Source organism: Saccopteryx leptura, chromosome 2 (assembly GCF_036850995.1).
Source record: "Saccopteryx leptura isolate mSacLep1 chromosome 2, mSacLep1_pri_phased_curated, whole genome shotgun sequence".
Lineage (NCBI taxonomy): Eukaryota > Metazoa > Chordata > Mammalia > Chiroptera > Emballonuridae > Saccopteryx > Saccopteryx leptura.
This window is the reverse complement of record NC_089504.1, coordinates 270,443,023-270,465,041: the sequence shown is the minus strand read 5'-3', so window position 1 is coordinate 270,465,041 and position 22,019 is coordinate 270,443,023. Positions and strand designations below refer to the sequence as shown.

The 22,019-nt window shown below is 36.5% G+C and overlaps 1 protein-coding gene and 1 non-coding gene across 5 annotated transcripts in view; both read left to right on the top strand.

Annotated features, from left to right (window-relative positions):
- RPS6KC1 (ribosomal protein S6 kinase C1) overlaps positions 1-22,019 on the top strand; it is a 177,942-nt gene that overhangs the window by 33,110 nt on the left and 122,813 nt on the right. For 3 of the 4 annotated variants that reach the window (XM_066361770.1, XM_066361768.1, XM_066361767.1), the window contains exons 4-5: positions 12,471-12,586; positions 21,054-21,147. In XM_066361770.1, the coding sequence (XP_066217867.1) occupies positions 12,471-12,586; positions 21,054-21,147 (210 nt within the window). Of the gene's footprint in view, positions 1-12,470; positions 12,587-13,557; positions 13,578-21,053; positions 21,148-22,019 lie in introns of those variants that run through there. The other variant, XM_066361769.1, reaches the window with a different exon arrangement.
- On the top strand, positions 11,226-11,328 carry LOC136396455 (U6 spliceosomal RNA). The gene has a single exon (XR_010749742.1). It is a non-coding gene; the product is annotated as a U6 spliceosomal RNA (small nuclear RNA).

Genomic DNA, 22,019 nt, shown 5'->3' with positions numbered 1-22,019 from the left:
AATGGTATAAGTTGGTGGTCTAGTTTCATTTTTTTTGCAGGTTGTTGTCCAATTTTCCCAACACCATTTGTTGAAGAGGCTGTCTTTACTCCATTGTATTTCCTTACCTCCTTTGTCAAATATCAGTTGTCCATAGAGCTGTGGGTTTATTTCTGGGTTCTCTGTTCTGTTCCATTGATCTATGTGCCTGTTCTTATGCCAGTACCACACTGTTTTGAGTACAATGGCCTTGTAGTATAGCTTGATATCAGGAAGTGTGATACCTCCCCCTTTCTTCTTCTTTTTTTAAGATTGCTGAGGCTATTCGTGTTCTCTTTTGGTTCCATATAAATTTTTGGAATATGTGATCTATATCTTTAAAGTATGTCACTGGTATTTTAATTGGTATTGCATTGAATTTATAAATTGCTTTGGATAATATAGACATTTTAATGATGTTTATTCTTCCTAACCATGAGCATGGTATATCTTCCACTTATTTGTATCTTCCTTGATTTCTTTTATCAATGTTTTATAATTTTCCAAGTACAAGTCTTTAGTCTCCTTGGTTAAATGTACTCCTAGGTACTTTATTTTTTTGGTTGCAATAGTGAAGGGGATTTTTTCCTTAATTTCTCTTTCTGATTTTTCATTGTTGGTGTATAAAAATGCCTCTGATTTCTGAGTATAATTTTATATCCTGCCACCTTGCTGAATTCATTTATCACGTCCAGTAGTTTTTTGACTGAGACTTTAGGGTTTTCTATATACAATATCATATCATCTGCAAATAATGATAGCTTTACTTCTTCTTTTCCAACTTGAATGCCTTTTATTTCTTCTTCTTGTCTGATTGCTGTGGCTGGGACTTCCAGGACTATGTTGAATAAGAGTGGTGAAAGGGGGCACCCCTGCCTTGTTCCTAATCTTAAGGGGATTGCATTTAATTTTTGCCCATTGAGTATGATGTTGGCTGTGAGTTTGTCATAGATGGATTTTATCATGTTGAGGTATGTTCCCTGTATTCCCACTTTGCTGAGAATTTTGATCATGACTGGGTGCTGGATTTTATCAAATACTTTTTCTGCATCTGTTGAAATTATCATGTGGTTTTTCTTCTTCCTTTCATTTATGTGATGAATCACATTGATAGATTTGCGAATATTGTATCAGCCTTGCCTCCCCAGAATAAATCCCACTTGATCATGGTGTATGATTTTTTCCATATATTGTTGGATCCGGTTTGCTAATATTTTGTTGAGGATTTAGCATCTATATTCATCAGGGATGTTGGCCTATAATTTTCTTTCTTTGTGTTGTCTTTGCCTGGTTTTGGAATCAGAATTATGCTCACCTCATAAAAGGAGCTTGGAAGTCTTCCTTCCTCTTGAATTTTTTGAAATAGCTTGAGAAGGATAGGAGTTAGTTCTTCTTTGAATAGTTGGTAGAATTCACTTGTGAAGCCATCCAGCCCAGGACTTTTCTTTGTTGGGAGTTTTTTGATAACTGTTTTGATCTCATTTGGTGTAATTGGTCTGTTTAGGTTTTCTGATTCTTCCAGACTGATTTTTGGAAGATTGTATGTTTCAAGGAATTTGTCCATTTCCTCTAGGTTGTCTAGTTTTTTGGCATACAGTTCTTTATAGTATTTTCTTACAATATTTTGTATTTCTGTTGTGTCAGTTGTTATTTCTCCCCTCTCATTTCTAATTTTATTTATTTGAGTCCTCTGTCTCTTTTTCTTGGTGAGTCTAGTTAAAGGTTCATCAATCTTGTTTACCTTTTCAAAGAACCTAGTTTCATTGATCCTCTGTATTGTTTCTTTAGTCTCTATGTCATTTATTTCTGCTCTTATCTTTATTATTTCCTTCCTTCTACTACATTTAGGCTTTACTTGCTGTTCTTTTTCTAGTTCTTTTAGATGCAGGGTTAACTTGTTTATTTGAGCTTTTTCTAGCCTCTTAAATTGTGCCTGTAGTGCTATTAACTTCCCTCTCAGTACTGCTTTTGCTGTGTCCCATAAATTTTGAGTTATTGTATGCTCGTTATCATTCGTTTCTAGGAATTTTTTTATTTCTTCTTTGATCTCATTCTTAATCCATTCGTTATTTAACAACCTGCTATTTAGTTTCCATGTGTTTGAGAATTTTTGAGCTTTTCTGTTGTGGTTGATTACTAGTTTCATGCCATTGTGATCAGAGAAAGTGCTTGATATGATTTCAATCATCTTAAATTTGTTGAGACCACTTTTGTGCCCTAACATGTGGTCTATCCTAGAGAATGTACCATGAGCACTTGAAAAGAATGTATATTCTGCTGCTTTAGGGTGAAAGGTTCTGTAGATATCTATTAAATTGAGTTGATCTAGTGTGTCCTTTAAGTCTGCTGTTTCTTTGTTAATTTTCTTTCTTGAGGATCTATCTAGTGATGTTAGTGGGGTATTAAAATCCCCTACAATTATAGTATTGCTGTTGATCTTGCTCTTTATATCCATCAAAGTCTGCTTTATATATTTAGATGTTCCTTTATTAGGTGCATAGATATTTATAATAGTTATATCTTCCTGTTGGATTGCTCCCTTTATCATTATGTACTGGCCTTCTTTATCTCTTACTATATTCTTTGTTTTAAAGTCCATTTTTTCTGATATAAGTATTGCTACCCCAGCTTTTTTTTCATTTCCATTTGCATGAAATGTTTTTTTTCCATCCTTTTACCTTCAACCTATGTGCATCTTTTGTTTTAAGGTGTGTCTCTTGTAGACAGCATATGTACGGGTCCTGTTTTCCTATCCATGCAGCTACCCTATGTCTTTTGATTGGATCGTTTAATCCATTTACATTTAGGGTTATTATTGACATGTAATTGTTTATTACCATTTTATTCTTTAAAGCTGTATTCCTCTTTTGCTATATTCTTTTCCCACTTTGATCTGTTTACACCATGCCCCTTAACATTTCCTGCAGCATTGGTTTGGTTGTAATGAATTCCTTGAGTTTTTTTTTTTTGTCTGAGAAACTTTTTATTTCTCCTTCAATTTTAAAAGATAGCCTTGCTGGATAAAGTAGTCTTGGTTGTAGGTTCTTGTTCTGCATTACTTTGAATATTTCTTGCCATTCCCTTCTGGCCTCAAGTATTTCTGTTGAGAAGTCTGATGTCATCCTTATGCGGGCTTCTTTGTAGGTGATAGCCTTTTTTTTCTCTAGCAGCTGTTAATATTTTCTCTTTATCACTTAGCTTTGGCATTTTAATTATGATGTGTCTTGGTGTAGGTTTCTTTGGGTTTCTCTTTAATGGAGTTCTTTGTGCTTCTTGAACTTGTGAGAGTTTCTCTTGCATTAATTTAGGGAAGTTTTCAGCTATGATATGATTGAACAAAGTCTCTATCCCATGTTATTTCTCTCCTTCAGGAACCTTTATAATGCGGATGTTATTTCTCTTTATGTTGTCACAGAGCTCTCTAAGAGTTTCCTCAGACTTTTTGAGTCTCTTTTCTTTTTTCTTCTCTGCTTTCATGCCTTCATTTCAGTTTTCCTCCAAATCGCTGATTCGATTCTCAGCTCTATTCATCCTGTTTTTAATTCCTTCCATTGTGGTCTTCATTTCTGATATTGTATTTGTCATCTCTGACTGATTCTTTTTTAATATTTCAGTATCCTTTTTTATACTTGCTATTTCTTTAGGTGTTCATAATGACCATCCATTGTTGTTCTAAGATCGCTAAGGATCCTTACAGTTATTATTTTGAACTCCGCATCCGGAAGTTTGGTTATTTCCATATCACTCAGTTCATTTCCTGGATGTTTCTCTTGTGGTTTCATTTGGATTGCACTTCTCTGTCTTCTCATTGTATCTATTTGGGTGTTTTGTTTGTAGAACTAGTTGAGTCTACGCTTGGTGTTGTCTGCCTCCAGTTTTCAATTGTATTATTTCTAGGTCTTCTTGGGTTGGCATCAGCTATTATTTGTAATCCACTTTCGGATTTGGGCCGCTTTGAAGTCGTGGTTTGTTTGTTTTCTTAACAGGTGATTGTCTTGTTTGCTGATCTCAGCAAGGGGCTTATTTGAAACTGTATCCAGAAATGCAGTGCGTGTGACCTGATGCTCCGAAGTCCTCTTCTGGCAGTTAATCTCTCTGGGGGCTGGTTGCTTTCTCAGCTTCAGTAAGAGAGGTGTATCTCAGATCTCCATGGAGACCGGATTTACTGCCCCTCCTTTCCACTTCTTGTTTTCAGCTGTGTCTTGTTGCACTGATTGGAGCTGGAGAGATGTCTGTATCTCTGTAACCTGGAAGTACTTTTGTATTTTGCTTTGTGGAAGGATCAGTCCCTCCCCCAGTTATGGCTGCCTCCAGCACTGAGTCAGCTTTTCAGGTCGTCACCTACATTCCTCTCCTCCTCACCATCCATCTCTCTCTCTCTCCTTTCTTTTTGGAAGACAAGCGGGCCCTTTCAACACATCTCGTTCCCTGATCGCCAGGCAAGTGGCTGTGAGCAGTATTTACCGCTCTTTTCCTTGGAGTGAGAGCCCAGCCTCAACCACCCTCCCCCCCCCCATTCCTGTAAGCAGGGGAGATTCAGGTGCTCCCTACCAGGTTTGTTGTGGCTTCTTCTTTGCTCCTTGGTTTTTGAGAACTGTTCTTGTATTGCAGATTTGGTTTTTCATGCTGATTATTCATAAATTAGTTTATAATCCAGTTCAGTGGTGTGAGCTGGGAGTCTGTGCTTCTGCCTACTCCGCTGCCATGTTTCCATCCAACTTCTACCTTCTTTTATCTGATCCAGCTAATAACACTGTTTTGTCTTTTACCAAATAGCTCCAGATATACGGAAAAGGTTTATATAGGCGGATGGGGATCCTCAAACCCCTCAGCGAGATCTTCTGAGCATGGCTTTGAAGGTACCAAGAGGCAGAAAAAGCCCAATAGAGATCAAGTGAACTACCAATTTTTAGGATATGCCCTTAAAGGCTCCAATGCCCCAAAGGGGTCTCATAGGATTCCATCTGGGTCCTGCTTCAATAGTGAATAGGAAGGTCATGAGCTAAAGCCTGCTAGGCTTACATGCCTTTGCTGTGAGGAAAAAGGGACACTGGAAGGTAGGCTTCCCCCTTGCTCCTCTAAGGGAGGGTTCAGTCTCTTCCAGCCCTGCTCCAGCCACCTATGACCTAACCTTGCCCAGAATGCTGGGGTTTGCCACTGAAGGCTGAAGGTGCCCAGGGCTGTCCTACAACACAGTAGACGAGCCTAGGGTATTTCTTCCAAGAAGCAGGTAAATGATCTCATTTGCACAAGGGCCACTTAACTATGTCTTGCCTGAATAGTCAGATTTTTTATTCTTCCCTTGAAGATCTCTGTTGAGGGTGTTGATAGTCCTATTTTCTGCTGCTTTGTTAAATATATAGTGTGTCCTTTATTCCTCCTACCTCAATGCCCCACTCATATTTCAGGCTGGGACCTACTCCTAATTTAGAGCTCTCTTTCCCTCTTTTGCCAACTTCTATTATGAATTTACCTTTGCCACCCAGCTTAGTGTATCCTAAGGTTCTCTTTACCATGCCAGTTGCAGAGCTGCAGGGAAAAGCAACCTGATCTCATCTCTCCAGACAGAGGAGAACAGAAGCTCCATCTCCACACATGCTGCAGATGGCTTTTCCAGTCTACCGGAATCATTACCAGCTAGAAGCAGTGGTCATTGGGACTTGGATGTGAGCTACAAAGTATAGAATTGTGACAACAATTCCAGTGCCATGCGGACTTTTCCTGGATGTGGACTTTTCCTGGACTCCTGCTCCTTGTGACAGCTCCTAATGGACTGAACTGGAGTTGGGTTGTGTATGCAGGAATTTGGAATGGTGTTGGTGCCAACTTGGTGAACATGTTAAGGACACTACTCTTTTATGGATTCTTGCTGTATTGGCCAAGAGTTTGCTTAAAGGCTTTAATCACTGTAAAAAAAAAAAAAAGAAGACGACGACTAGATAAAGAAAATGTGGCACATATACACTAGCAGGGGTCTTCAAAATTTTTATAAAAACCACCCACTTTTGCAGTGCTGGTTAACCTGGTCCCTACCGCGCAAACAAACAGCGCTGCGATTGGCCCACCATGAAAGGTGGACCGCCCACTAGTGGACGGTAGGGACCAGGTTGACCAGCACTGCAAAAGTGGGCGGTTTTTATAAAGAGTTTGACGACCCCTGTCTATGGTATACTACTAAGTCATAAGAAATGATGGCATCGGATCATTTACAACAAAGTGGTAGGATCTTGATACCATTATATGGAGTGAAATAAGTAAATCAGAAAAAACCAAGCTCTACATGATTCCATACATTTGGTGGGACATAAAAATGAGACTGAGACTAAGAGACATGGACAAGAGTGTGGTGGTTACAAGGGGAGGAGGGAAGAAAGGAGAGGGGGAGGGGGAGGGCCTCAAAGAAAATTAGATAGGTGGCGGAGGATAATCTGACTTTTGGTTATGGGTATGAAACATAATTGAGTGACAAGATAACCTGGACATGTTTTCTTTGAATATATGTACCCTGATTTATTGATGTCACCCCATTAAAATTAATAAAAATTTATTTATTAAAAAAATCAGATGTGAAAAAAGAAAAATCAGCATCAAGCTTTTCTGGCTAGATTATTTTATTTTACTTTATTTTATTCAATGAGAAGAGGGGAGGCAGAGTCAGAACCCTGCATGTGCCCTGACCAGGCTCCACTGGCAAGCCCAACCTAGGGGGTGATGATCTGCCCATCTGAGGTGTTGCTCTGTTGCTGAGCTACTGAGCTCTTTTTAGTGCCTTTGGCGAAGGCCATGGAGCCATCCTCAGCACACAGGGCCATTTTGCTTAAATTGAGCCATGGCTGCAGGAGAGGAGGGAAGGGGAGAGAGAGAGAGAGAGAGAGAGAGAGAGAGAGAGAGAAGCTAGAGGGGGAGGGGCGGCAAAGCAGTGAGCGCTTCTCCTGTGTGCCCTGACCAGGAATCAAACCTGAGACATCTACATGCTGGGCCAATGCTGTGCCACTGGGCCAACCAGCCAGGGCCTCTGGCTAGGTTCTTTCTGGTTAAGGATAACTTTTAGTTCCATATAACCAATTTTTGATCGTCGACATTTGCATTTTAAAAAAGTTTTAGGCTTTGTTTTCTAGGAGTTTTTATACATAATAAAAAACAAAACCACAAGAAAAAGAGAAGATCCTAAAGGCAGCTTATAAATTAGATTTTATTTACAGTGATTTACCAGTTTTGTTAGAATATTTTAATACACCCCCTCAGCTTTTAATGAACCATTATCAAGTAATTCGGAGTGGTTTATATATAATCACACGTACAGTTAATATAATACATAATATGTAATGTGCATAAACTTTCTCAGGAAAAGTTTGTTTTGCATTTTCTATTGTACATTATATATAATTTTTCTACCATGTTCACAGGAAAATAAACATTGACCCTGTAAATGGAAACTAAAAGCATCTGTTTGTGATTTCTCCTTGTTGCTGCCTTTCATCAAGTGTTAAAGGATGAATAGTAAGATAATAGCCACTAGGGTGTTGTCTACCATTAGGATGACTGTTGAGTCTTGCTACTTTTTAATTTACTTCTAAAATTAAGTGTTTTTGTTAGATATATTAGGGCCAGTAGTTACTGTGTTAAAATTCACTTACTGTCTTTGTTTATACTACCAATACCATTTTTTTTTATTCTGAAATATCTTAGGAACAAAGAAGTGAGTGTGTTCTTTCCTCATATTTGTTTTGATGATAAGATTCAGTGTAATTGAACCTTTTATTGCGTGAGCCTTTATTTTTAGTTTGCTCCGCTCTGAAAAAAATGTTTTCATTCAGTTCCACTTGTCTAAGTTGAGTGGAATGGAAATGCATAGATCAGAAGTACAAGAGTGAAGTGCTTTTACATGCTAAGCATTTTACTTAGACGTTGATATACTCATTGCTTTAGCATTTTAGTCTGGTTTAATAGAACACAAGGATTAAAGCTCCCAAATTTTTATGTATTTGTTTCAGCTAATGAATAAGATTTTTAAGGATGTCATCAAATATTAGGAAGCTTTTCATTAAAATTTCTCAGTAAATAGTTATGCATTTAGAGATAATGTTAGGTGGTCTTATGGGTTGAGATACATAATGTGTGCATTTTCTGGGTTTCTGTTCTAAGATCATAGATGCACACAAAATAACTAATATTAATTTGCAGGCACTAGAATTTACTTTTTGTTTAAAGGATGAATTTGTTGGACAATAATCATAAGCACCATTGACTAATTTCTTATTAAGGAAAAAGAAGGAATAGTGGACATTTAGCTGTCATTTTAACATTTTTGGCCAGTGACTTTTCCCTAAGATTGAATAACTTAGATTGTTTTCAGGCCAGGGTATTTGCTCTATGGATTGGGGTTTTTGTTTCCAGGTAATGTTATTGATAGATAAGTTAACAGTGTCATTTTATATGTGCTTTTGTCATTGGCAGAATTGAATTAATTGAATTGTTGCACATGAACTGGTAACTAATAGAAAAACAGATATAGCATAATGGATTATATTAGGTTTGGTTACTTGTGATAAAACTTAAAACCAGATAGACATCAATTTTATTTTTATGGTACAAGATCTGGAGGTAGCTTCAAGCAGGGCAGCTCCACAGTGACCAGGAATCCAAGCTCCTACCTTGTTTTTCTGTCATTTACCTTCCACTTCATAGTCCTTCTTGGAAATGGAAAAGTAGAAAGAAGAAAAGGGAGGGGGAAAAGGAATGTATCAGCTGTCTTTTAAAGAGATTTCTGGGAAGCTGTAATATAACTTTTAAAAAGATTTTTTCCCATTGATTTGAGAGAGGGAGAAAGGGCGTGGGGAGGGAGAGAGAGAGAAAGTGAGAGAGAGAGAGAGAGGGAGGGAGAGGGAGAGAGAGGGACATCAACTCATTGTTCCACTTAGTTCATTTTAGTTGTGCACTCATGGGTTGCTTCTTGCATGTGCCCTGATTGAACCCACCGTCTCAGTGCACTGGGACGGCACTTTATACACTTAGCCATCCATTCAGGGCCAAACTTTTGTTTGTATGTTATTGGCCAGAACTTAATTAATGTCCAAATGTAACTGCAAGGCAAGCTGGAAATTATAGCTTTTTTTTTTTTTTGACTGCCATTGTACCTAGTTAGAAATTGAGGATTATTTTATTTAGGAAGAAGGTGACAAGCACTGAGACAGCTGGCAGCTGATTCCATAGTAAATCAAGCAGTATAGTAGATGTTAAGAATCCTTGAATTGACTTGCCTGCTAATCTTTACTGGGCCCTGGGCTCTTTGAGGATGCTGGTAAAACTTACAGACCCTTTTTTTCCTTGAAAAATGTACCTTTGGACATGTGCATGGAATTTTATAGGATGCATTTAGACAATGGGGTTGCCCTGTCTGATTGCTTAGTTGATTAGAGCATCATCCCTAAGTGCATAGGTTGCTGGTTTGATCCCCGGTCAGGATGCATGCAGGAGCAGATTGATGTTCCTATCTCTCCCTCTCTCCCTTCCTCTCTCATTCTCTCTCTTAGTGAAAGTGACTGTCTTCCAGGATATAATGTTCCACTCTAAGACAGTTCTTGTTAGAAAGTTTTCCTAGGTTTTCATTATTCATTCAGTCAACAAAAGTTTATTAGCATGGTCTGTATTCTAGACACTGTGGTAGTATTTGAAGATTCAAAATCACTGTGATTGATTTGTTAAGTGCTTACTATGTGCCTGGCATGGGACTAGGAGCCTTAAGGGCATTCTTCATTTTCTTCATCTTATAAATTAGGAATTAATCTGCCTAAGATTTTGTAGCTAGTGAATGATAGAGCTGGTATTTGAATCTCGGTCTAACTCTAAAATTATTTTTTTTTAGTTACGATTGTAGGCAGTTAGACAGACATGAGCAGAGCAGACTATGTAGGCCAGGTACAGAAGGTCACCAGGGCAGGAATCTCCAGGTGCCTAGCACTGGGCAAAACTGGAAAAACAAAGCCTTTGCCCCCAGGGTAACCTTTTCTCCCCTGGCATATCGCTGGGCATACAGTTTAGACTCCCTGGCCTTTCATATTGCTGGTCATGCAGTTTGGACCCTCTCTTGACCTTTCCTCCCCTGGCATGTTACTAGTCATGCCGTAGACCCCCTTGGAGGAGGAACAGGGGGTTGAAAGAAGAGCTGTCTTATGCGATTCCCACGTAGGCCCTTGTACAGCCACTCCCACAACCACTCCCTTAAGCATTAACCCCTAGGTTACGCTTCAGTTATTGGACTCCAGGCCCAGAAACGCAGCAAAACCAGCTAAGTGATGCCATGACTGACATCAGCACCAGCTGCATTGACTAATGACTGCCCGCCCTGGTGCTGACCAATCAGTGGAGACCACGACCTTGAAAGGACACGCCTGGAGAGCTGATGAATATTTTGTTGGGATCTTCCCCTGAGACCTCCAGATAAATGCCTTCGAAGATGGAGGAGTGTGGCTCCCCATCCTGGGATCATGCCTGTGCCTTGCCCCCCTCTCCTCCCCCCCAGGCTCTACCTTCACCCTCCCCTCTCCTGGGCTCCAAGGACCCCTCTTTAACCTCTGTGCCTTGTTTCCTGAGCCCCATTGCTTCTACAGCTCACTTCTACCTCTGTGACTTTCTAAATAAACTTTTTTAATTTTTATTTATTTATTTATTTATTTTGTTTGTTTTGTTTTTCATTTTTCTGAAGCTGGAAACAGGGAGAGACAGACAGACTCCCGCATGCGCCCGACCGGGATCCACCCGGCACGCCCATCATGGGGCGATGCTCTGCCCATCTTGGGCGTCACCATGTTGCGACCAGAGCCACTCTAGCGCCTGAGGCAGAGGCCACAGAGCCATCCCCAGCGCCCCGGCCATCTTTGCTCCAATGGAGCCTTGGCTGCGGGAGGGGAAGAGAGAGACAGAGAGGAAAGCGCGGCAGAGGGGTGGAGAAGCAAATGGGCGCTTCTCCTGTGTGCCCTGGCCGGGAATCGAACCCGGGTCCTCCGCACGCTAGGCCGACGCTCTACCACTGAGCCAACCGGCCAGGGCTAAACTTTTTTTAGATGGGGGTCTTACCTCTGAATTCTTTCTTACCCGCAAGTCAAATACTGAGGTTGCTGAACCAGGGCCCAGTCTGACTGACACCTGGTGCAGTATTGCTGCCAGCACCATGATATAGACATTTCATAGTAAGGATGAGACACACTGAGCTTGGGTAGCACATATACTAACATTGGAACTATACAGAGAAGATTAGAATGGCCCCTGCACAAGGATGACATGGAAATTCGTGAAGTGTTCCATATTTTTAAAACATACATGGTGATGGAAGAAGATTTGACTTTGTGTGGTGAGCACACAATGCGATATACAAATGATGAATCAAAGAATTGTATGCTTGAAACCTATATAAATTTTATGTAACTTTTTGTTCTATCTTTAAATAAATTACAATTACAAAAATTTATTTAACCAATGCCACTCCAAGACATTTAATTAAAAAATAAAAATAAAACCATTTCTTTTAATTACCAGGAAGTAGACACTTCACCATAAGCATGAGACACATTAAGCTGAGGTGTTTAGTGTTTCAATTTCAAATTCTTGCCTTGGGTAATTGAACCAGGAATCTCTTTGGACCTCAGTTTTCTGTTAACATTTTGCAAAGCTACTGAACTGATAATGTTACTCTTAATTTTGTATTTTTTTTAAACATATAGTGCCATCAGTATGATATATGGCATGTGACAAATGCCAACCGTTAGTCTGATCTGAGAGTAGTAAAAGTGGTTGTATTTGAAAGTGTCTTATCAGCATTCAAATTGTATATAATTAAACAAATTCTATGAAAACCTCCTTTCTATCACCTTGTAAAACAGCTCACTGGTGCCGTGTGTTCTCCTTTTTCTCACAAATATGCTGTCATGGATGCTGACAGCATCACACGTGGAATTTGGCTTAAAAAGCTTTTTGCATCAAACCGAGGTTTCGACCCCATTGATATACAGATGTTCTCATAATTTTCTCTCTTCAATTCCTTTGTAAGTCAAAAAGAGTGGGAAAGGCAAAATTATATGAGTAATTACAGTATTAAATTGCTATAGAAAACCATTTAAGTTCTTTGTTATTCTCTTTTCAACTTTAGTTTCAAATCGCCAGCTTCTTCAATGGTTTTTCATATTGACAGGCTTTAGATGATGAAGGCCCCATTTCTTTATGCGTTGACATCCCTGCCTCTTGTTTTATCAGAAACATTATTTTCTTTCCTGGGGAGCGTGCTGCCGGTTCCAGTTGTGGAGTGTACAACTAGAGTTGACTTCAGAAGGTTGCCTAGTAAGCATAGCAAACAGGCAGTGATAGGTCGGGTCTACCGCTGCTTTCTGCTCTGTGAACATAAATTGTCATAAACCAGTGTTTGAGCCTTCTTTGTGTTGATTCTTATTTAATTCTAGGACGATTTGATGACAGTGTTATTGAAGAGAGGAGACAATGTGCTGAAGATCTGCTACAGTTCTCTGCCAATATCCCTGCCCTTTATAACAGTAAACAGCTTGAAGATTTTTTCAAGGTTTGGAGATCTTTATGAAATATATAATGTAGTTAATTAAATACCTGTGTTTTCTAATGTGTAATAAAGCAAGATTCACAGTTCTTTTTTTAAAACAGAAAATGTCACTTACTTTTGAATTTCATTATTCACTAGAATAATGATAGGTTTTTAATTCATAGATTTTAAAAAATTGCTAGAAAGGGCTTAGAGATGATCTGATCCACTCCATTATAATTGAAATACATTAAAATTTTTAAGTATCATGAAACTCCAGTAGTTATCTTTACTTTTTGAAGTGTCTTTTAGTGCTATGCTTCTTTTTGGGATAGAAACCACTGTAAGTCTGTATTGAATTTTTGTAATTGTACTAATTTATTTAAAGATAGAACAAAAAAATAGTTACATAAAATTTTAGAGAGGTGTAGGTAGTGTTAATTATATTACCAGAGAATCATTGGATATTTGTGTGTTAAGTTTCTTGGCATGTAATGCCTTCATTATGAGTTCTTTGTAATTTTTAATAATAATTTAAAATTTTATTTTGAACTGAACCTGTGAAGGTTGTTGGTCAATATCAGTGTTTTTAATGACCACAATTTTCCTATTGCATTTAGCCTTCTGGAAAAAAACTAGGTGATTGTATTATAATTGTTTCTTTCCTTCTTTAACTAAAAATCTACTCATTTGTATAAGTGTAATTTCTTATACCATATAGTCAACAAAGCAGATGAGTAGTAGGAGTCTTAATTTTCCTGATGCTGGTGGATCTAGAAAGGAATTTATTTTTTATGACCTGTTTTAGTTTACTGAGGAAAGTCGATCTTTTGAAAGATACTACTACAAATTTATTATGACTCATAAAGTACATAATTGGAGTAGGAATATATAGTAATATAAAAGTTTTAGTAACAATATGATTCCTACTGATTGACTTTATTGTTTAATGTTTTATTACTTTGTAGACTAGGCCAAGGTGATGAATTTGGCTTCTGCTTATGACCTAATGCAGGTATTTGAGATCAAAGGCCAAATACATTATTTAGCTCTTTGCTGTTCTCCAGTGTGGAGTCTGTGCTTATAAAAAAAGGCAACATTATTAAGCAAGAAGAATATCACTTTATAGAAATTGTGCAAGGCAGTCATACAAATTAGCCAACCCATGGCAAGGGCTAAAAAAATCAGTCTGGAGACATAGAAGTTAGATTGTAGTCTTTGAACAATTTAAGTTATCTATTCTATTTCTTTTGGATCTGAGAATTCCTGATTGTAACTCCTACTAGAAGACACTTATTTGTAGGCTTTGTGAAGTGAGAGACCAAAGAAGTGGAAGAAAAGATTGGGCAGTTTAAGAGAAGTAAAGCTAACTCTCCACCTAGAGATAGTCCTTATTTCTCATTGACCAGAACTGGGTCGCGAGACTATCCTTAGCTTCAGAGAAGTATGGGTGGGTGACTCTTTAGCTTTCTAGTTCTGATTGTGGATGAAGTTATGGAGGGCGGGTTTATTGGTAGCTAGTCTACAAGGTGTGCTATAACAACACACAGGTTTTTTCTTTGTATAAACATGCATGATAGGTACCACATGCAAATAACACATAGTCACTTGATTTTATAATATTTAAATATATACAATAGTAGAAGTAATAGTGTAATGAGCCTCCATTACTCATTACTCAGCTTCAAAATTATAAGTGTGTAGCCCAGTTTTTTAATCTGTTGATTGAAATTCAATTTGTTGGCATAAAATTGTTCATATTAGTCTCTTACAATGCTTTTAATTTCTGTAGGGATGGAGTAATGCCCATCTTTCATTCATGATTTTGATAATTTGTCTATTTTTTTCTTGGTCTATGTAACTAAAAGTTTGATATTTTTGTTGTTCTTTTCAAAGGATCAACTTGGTTTTATGGTGTTTCTCTATATTTCTGTTTCATTTCATTGATTTGTACTCTAAACTTGATTTCCTTTCTTTTGCTTGCCTTCATTTTACTTTGCTTTTTATTTCTTTAATTCCTTAAAGTGGAAGCTTAAATAACTGACTTGAGATAGTTGTTCTTTCTAATATAAGCATTTACAGCTATAAATATCTCTCTTAACACTGCTTGAGATTCAAATTCCATAAATTTTTCTTTTCATTTTTATTCAGTTCAGTATGTCTTTTGATTTCTTCTGTGATTTTTTAATTTTGTTAACTTATTGGTTATTTATAAATATGTTCTTTAATTTCCAATTATTTGTGGATTTTCTAAAGTTTCTTCTATTTTTGATTTCTAATTTTGTTTTCTTGTAGTTGTGATCATAAATCATATGCTCTATAATTTCAATTTTTAAAAATTTATCAAGACCGGGTTTATTTCTTACCATTTGATTTCTCCTGGAGAATGTTTCATGTGTGCTTGATACTCTGTTGTCAGGCAGCATTTTCTGTAAACATCAGTTATTTCAAGTTAGTTGATAGTAATGTTTGTCTTTCATATCCTTGGTAATTTTCTAATTCTGTCAATTACTGAGAGTGAGGTATTGAAGTCTTCAATTGTTATTGTTGGATTTATTATTTCTTCTTTGAGTTATGCTAATTTTTACTTTATTTTGGGGCTCTTTTGGCAGTACATGTATGCTTATGATGGATATGTCTTTATGATGATTTGAATTGCTTAATTTTATGCAATGTCTCTCTTTGTCTCTAGTAATATATATTAAAGCTTTACTTTGTGTAATTTTAAATAGATTCACTTTAGTCCCTTACAGTCACTACATATTTGCATGGTACCTTTATGTCATTATTTTGCTTTCAATCCATTTGTGTTATTGAATATAAGAAATCTCTTACATGCACTAAATAGTTTGATCTTATTTTTTTATCCAGTCAGAAAATGGATGTTGTTGATTGGAGTATTTAGTCATTTTATACTTGAGGCAATTATTGATATGATTGAATTTATCTGCCCTTTTGCTGTTATGTCTCATATGTTTTTGTTTTTTCTTTATGCTACCTTTTGTTTTAAATAGACATACCATTTAAATTCATTTTTAATGAATTTTTTGTTATGTTAAATTCTTATTGGTTGCTCTAGGTATGAAACATGCATTTTAATTTATGACAGTTTACTTGAAATTAATGCTAACTTAATTCTAGTAAAATGTAGAAAGTTTGCTTCATAAAGCATTATTTACTCCCCCTCTATTGTATTATTATAATAGATATACCTTAAATATATCATAAACCCAACAATATAGTGTTTTATGATCTGATGTCTTTTAAGAAGTTAGAAGAAAAAAGAACATATTTATATAAATATTTTTAAACCTTAAAAACAGTGTTTATTAAAAACATTAGGGGACATAAAATTGTAACAAAACAATAGGTAAATCTAAAATGCATGTACACAAAATAACACATTTTTTCAAGGGCATGTTTCTAAAAGGAAACAAAATAACAAGAGGGGGCCTTCCATGGACCTATATATGTATATATAGTCTTTTATATTTACCCTCATATTTACCTTTTTTGGTGTTCTTTATTTGTTCAGGTATATTTGATTTACTAACAATTGTGTAAGGCAGGTTTATTAGCAAAAGATTCTTCTCTGAAAATGTTTTTTTTTTACCCTTTCTTTTAAAAGATTTTTTAAATTGCCTTATTTTAGAAAGAAAGAAAGGAGGGAAGGAGAGAAAGAAACATCAATTTGTTGTTCCACTTTTTTATGCATCATTGGTTGATTCTTGTATATGCCCTAACCAGAGATCAAACTTGCAACCTTGGCATTTTGGGATGATGCTGTAACCAATTGAGCTACCTGGCCAGGGCTTACCCTTAATTTTTTAAGGTTAATTTTGCTGGATATATGGAATTTTTGATTGACAGTGTTTCTTTTAGTACTTTGAACTCGTCATTTCATTGCCTTTTGTCCTTTATAAGAAGTCAGCTGTTAATTGTATTCTAGTTCTTCTGCTTGCTTCTTTCAGAATTTAGCCTTGTGTTTCAACAGTGTTAGTCCAGGTGTTGATCTCGTTCTGTTTAACCTATTTGGAGTGTAATTTATCTTCTATGTATTTTTAGATTAAAGTTTTTATGTCAGATTTTAGGATTTTTCTGCCTTCATCTCTTCATGTATTTTTTTTTCAGCCCCTTTCTCTCTTTTGCATTGGATACTCTCATTACAATCAAGTTGGTAGGCTTGATATTACCCCACATTTCTTTCTGGTTCTCTTTATTATTATTTGGTCTTTTTTCCTTTGATCTTCAAATTGGATAGTTTCTGTTGATCTCCAAGTTCTTTGACTATTCTTTCTTAAATCTATTGTTGAACTCCTCTAATGAAATTAAAATTTTTGTTATAATATCTTCAATTTTTTATTGAATTTATTGGAGTAATATCGATTAATAAAATTATATAGGTTTCAGGTCTACAATTTTATATCTTCTATATATTGTATTGTGTGTTCACCACCCCAAATTAAATCTCCTTCCATCACGATTTACCCCGTTTTACCTCCTTCTACCTCCCTCGCCCCCCTTTCCCTCTTATAATCACCATACTGTTGTCTGTGTCTATGAGTTCTTTTCTTTCTTTGCTTACTTAATCTCTTCACTTTTTTCACCCAGCCTCCCAACCCCCATCTCTTCTGTCAGCTCCACTACCTTTCAACTCCAGGATTTCTATCTGGTTGTTTTTTTTTCTTCCCCTAAATTGAGATTAATTGACATAACATAAAATTCACCATTTTAAAGTATACAGTTCAGTGATTTTTAGTATATCACTACCTGATTCCACAACATTTTCATCATCCCATAAAGAAACCTCATACCCATTAGCAACTCACTTTTTTCCCACGTGCCCCAACCCTTAGCAACCACTGATCTACTTTCCATCTTGATGGATTGGCCTGTTCTGAACATTTCACATGAATGGAATCATATAATACGTGGCCCTTTGCATCTGGCTTCTTGCACAAAGCTTAATGTTTTCAAAGTTCATCCGTATTGTTGCATGTATCAATGCTTCATTTCTTTTTATGGCTGAATAGTGTAGTCTACTAGGTAGATATGAATATACCACATTTTGTTTATTCATTTGTCACTTAATGGACATTTGGACTGTCTTTACTTTTGGTTCTATGATAATGCTTTATTTAAAAAAAATAATTTCCATTTATTTGTTTTTTCTATTTCCTCAGTCATAGTCATTATACTTTCCTGTGATTCTTTAATCATGATAACCTCCAGTTATTTGAACATATTTGTAAGTAGCTGCGTTGAAGTCTTTGCTTTCTAAGTCTCAACATCTTTGCTCTCTCAGAGTAAGTTTCTATTGACTGTTTTTCCTCCCTCTGGATGGAGCACACACTTTCCTTTTTCTTTGTATATTTTATAACATTTTTGTTGAAGGCTGGAAATTTTTGTTAATATATATTATAATATAACAATTCTGAGTTCTGATTTTTTCCCCCTGAGGGTTGTTGCCATTGTTTTGTTAGTATGTTTATTAACATGTCTGTACTAAATCTGTGTCTGAATGCTGATACTTATGCTCAGTTTTTAATTTTTATTGTATTTTTAAACCTGTCTTAGTGGAGATAAGCCCTGTATCATCATAGTTTAGTGAATAGCCAGTGTTTCATTATACGCTTCTCTCTTATGCTGATGATTCTCTGTGTGTTTTCAAAGTTCAGGCAGTGTTTATGTTTGTCCTGATTTTTACTCTCTTTTGGGATGTCTTGTATTTCCTCTGTGCACATGCACCATCTCATGGTTTGCTAGTGATTTGTGGATAGCTGAACCCCTCTGGTCTCCTACACGAATGGGTAGACAGCTTGTTAAGAACCCCTACAGTTGTGTTATTGCCTGGATCTCCCTGATACGTGTCTGGTTAATGGTCTGGTCCTTTGCTTGCTGCAGCTTATGTTTGCTGAGCCACACACTGTTCCTTGCCATTTGTTTGGCACTGAGATTGCTACTATTACTGATAATGCTGTTTGGGGGTAGTTTTATTTTTCTATGTTTTAGTCGGAATCATGCCAGCCTCCTCTACAAGTGAGTCTGCTGTTTTTCAAGCCTGCATTGCCCTTGTATAATTACTATGGCAACCCATTTGACATAGAAGAGGGGAGCAACCAGGCAAGAATGCCACAGACGCCTGACCAGGCAGTGGTGCAGTGGATAGAGCATTGGACTGGGATGTGGAGGAGGTTCAAGACCCCGAGGTTGCCAGCTTGAGCGCGGGTTCATCTGGTTTGAGCAAAAAGCTCACCAGCTTGGACCCAAGGTCGCTGGCTCGAGCAAGGGGTTACTTGGTCTGCTGAAGGCCCACGGTCAAGGCACATATGAGAAAGCAATCAATGAACAACTAAGGTGTCGCAACGAAAAACTGATGATTGATGCTTCTCATCTCTCTCCATTTCTGTCTGTCTGTCCCTATCTGTCCCTCTCTCTGTCTCTTTAAAAAAAAAAAAAGAATGCCGCAGACTCCCACAGTTCTTACCTGTGGTTTTGCGGCTTTTTATGCATAACCACTTCTTCATTTGCTTTATGTTTTTGGTTAAGTTCCAGAGCTCTCACATGGTTGTTTTGACAGTTCTCTCTAGTTATATTATTGTCTTCTGGGGAATGCATTTGCTGGTCTACTTATTCTGCTATACGTGAACTCCTTCCCCTCTAGACTGACTTTCATTAACAAAATCTTTGAGATGCGATGTAATAAGAGTTTCTTTTTACTGAATGATCAGGAACATTAAACAGTTAATGTTTGAATTAGGGATTTAAAATAGAATTGTGTCATATTTTCACAACTTCCTTTTATTACCTATAGCATAGTTTTATTATTATTTTATTTCATTAAAGGTTTATTCTTTATTTTATATAACATTGTTTACTAAGTTAGGTAAATAGAATTTCTTTAGTATTATGAGCTAAAACATTTTTTTCATTTTTTAGTTTTTATTTTATAAGCAGATCTTATCAGTCAATAATAATAACAAAAAATTTTTGTTGAATACTCACATTGTTCTAAATACTTTACGTGTATAAAATCTTTTAGACCTAACAATTCCTTGAGTTACTTACAGATATTATTTTCACTTAATAAGTAGGTAGCTTAAAGACACTACCCACCTAATGGTAGATGAGTTAGTTAATAGTTGAAAGGCACTTTCATCAGTTAAGCGAGTTTATAAATAAAATGAACTTTATTAAAATTCTCAGGAATATTTGCATATTATCTTAAACTTTACTTTGGATGTTATTCAAAAGATGGCATAGTCTACAAAAGATACTCAGTTTTGGAGAAAAATTTACCTTTAAACTGTGATTTTGAATATTTTAATAAAAAATAGAAATAAGGAATTATTTTTAGTCTCAATTCACTTAATGCTCTAGGAAGTTAAATTTTGTATTTTAGAAGTACCATTTCAGATTACTCCTTTAAAGATAAGCTGGCAGGGAGACTTTTGATTAGGTAAAGACAGTTGAAGTCTATGTTGGAATAGCAAGGAAAGAGGGCTTTTACATTTCTCTTCGGTTTTGCCATCCTGGCAGTAATGTCTGGGGACATGGAGCTGCCGGTGGAAGGTAGAAGGAAAGATACTGAGGAGCAGAAGAGCTATTATTTTAATTAGTCATAATTATTTAAAGATTATGAACCCATATATTCATGATTGGCGCGGTGCATAGAGCCATAGCACAAAACACACCACTCCTACTTGCCTGGTAGTAGCATTCTCTACTTACTTATAAATAAGAGAGAATAGTCTTTTAAGGCTTGACTTTGCAGACTTAAATATAAAATTAAAATATAATCACATTGAGAAATCAAATTTATATTATTAAAATAGTTTCTTTGATAAAATATTTAAATATACAGTGTTTAGATTTACTTCTATTGTATTTAAGTGGTTTCCAAATTTAAATCACTTCTGGGATCTTCTGAGGTGCTATGTGATATATTCTTTTTAATTTGACATAACTAAGTGCATTCCTAATGGAGTTCATCGTTTATCACTAAGTGAAATGACCAGTCGCTAAGGGTTCTGAACAGTATTCTTTAGCTCATAGGTGTTTTCTTTTTCTGCAAGTTTTAGTGAGTAATTCGGACAGGTTTCTAAAATATATGCTTTTATAAAAAGCCATGTATTATTATAAACATGATACCATTCCTATTGAATTTTTAACTAATAGACTATGTTTAGAGGTGGTTATGGTTACAGAAAAATTGTGCAGAAAGTATAGGGTTTTCACATACATCCCCCTTCTCCTTCATAAGAGTTTCTCTGTTTTTAACATATTGCATTGGTGTGCCACATTTGTTAAAAGTGATGAACCAGTATTGCTATTTCTGTTGATTTTTTTAGAAAAGCAATTATAATTTAGTTTAATAGAAGAATAGTTTTTGTAATCCTTATACATAGCTGAGATTACTATAGTTCATATATTACTGATTTTGTAAAGTATTCTTAATGATAATGAAACACAGTTACCCTCATCTTCTTAGGGTGGAGTAATTAACGATGGTTCTGAATTGATTGGTCCTGTCGAAGCATATTCGGATTCCCTCACTGATAGCTTTCCTGAAGGTAGCACAGAAGGTAAGAGATTTTATTTATTTTCATTTCAATGTTTTTCATTACAGAAGATTACAAATCATCTTTACTTTGAAAAATATAGCCTGAGCAGGTGATGGTGCAGTGGATAGAGCTTCAGACTGGTACACTGAGGACTCAGGTTTGAGCCCTGAGGTCGCTGGTTTGAGTGTGGGCTCATCCTGTTTGAACGCAGGGTCGCTAGCTTGAGCGTGGGGTCATGGACATGACCCCATGGTCGCTGGCTTGAGCCCCAACATTGCTGGCTTGAAGCCCAGGGTTGCTGGTTTGAGCAAGGGGTCACTTACTTTGCTGCAGCCCCTGCTTGTCCCCACCCCCCAGCAAAGCACATATGAGAAAACAATCAATGAACAACCAAACTAAAGGTGCCGCAACAATGAATTGATGCTTCTCATCTCTCTCTCTTCCTGCCTGTCTATCCCTGTTGGTCTCTCTCTCTGTCCCTATCTCTCTTGCTTAAAAAAAAAACCAAAAAAAAGTGGATATGGGAATTTGAGGATATTTTATTCATTCTAAGATTCTTTTTACTTTTTTCACATTTTAACATCAGTGATATTGGGTGCATAATAATTGGGTTGATGATATCCTGCATTTAATTGACAGCTTTTTTCTTTCTTAGTGATATATAAGGTAACAATTCCCCTTACAATTAATGAATTCTTAGAGTTGATGAAATGTGGTATAGTGAGTGTTCGGAATTTGTATTCTTTGTAATAGGAATACCTTGCTTAAGTTTATTTAGCAGCATCTGACTTATAGATGGTTGATTTCAAGCCTGGCTTAAAAGTTTAATCATGTACCCAGAAGAGAAACCTAAGGCAGTTTCTTGAATTTTTATTAAGCCATTCTTGAATTTT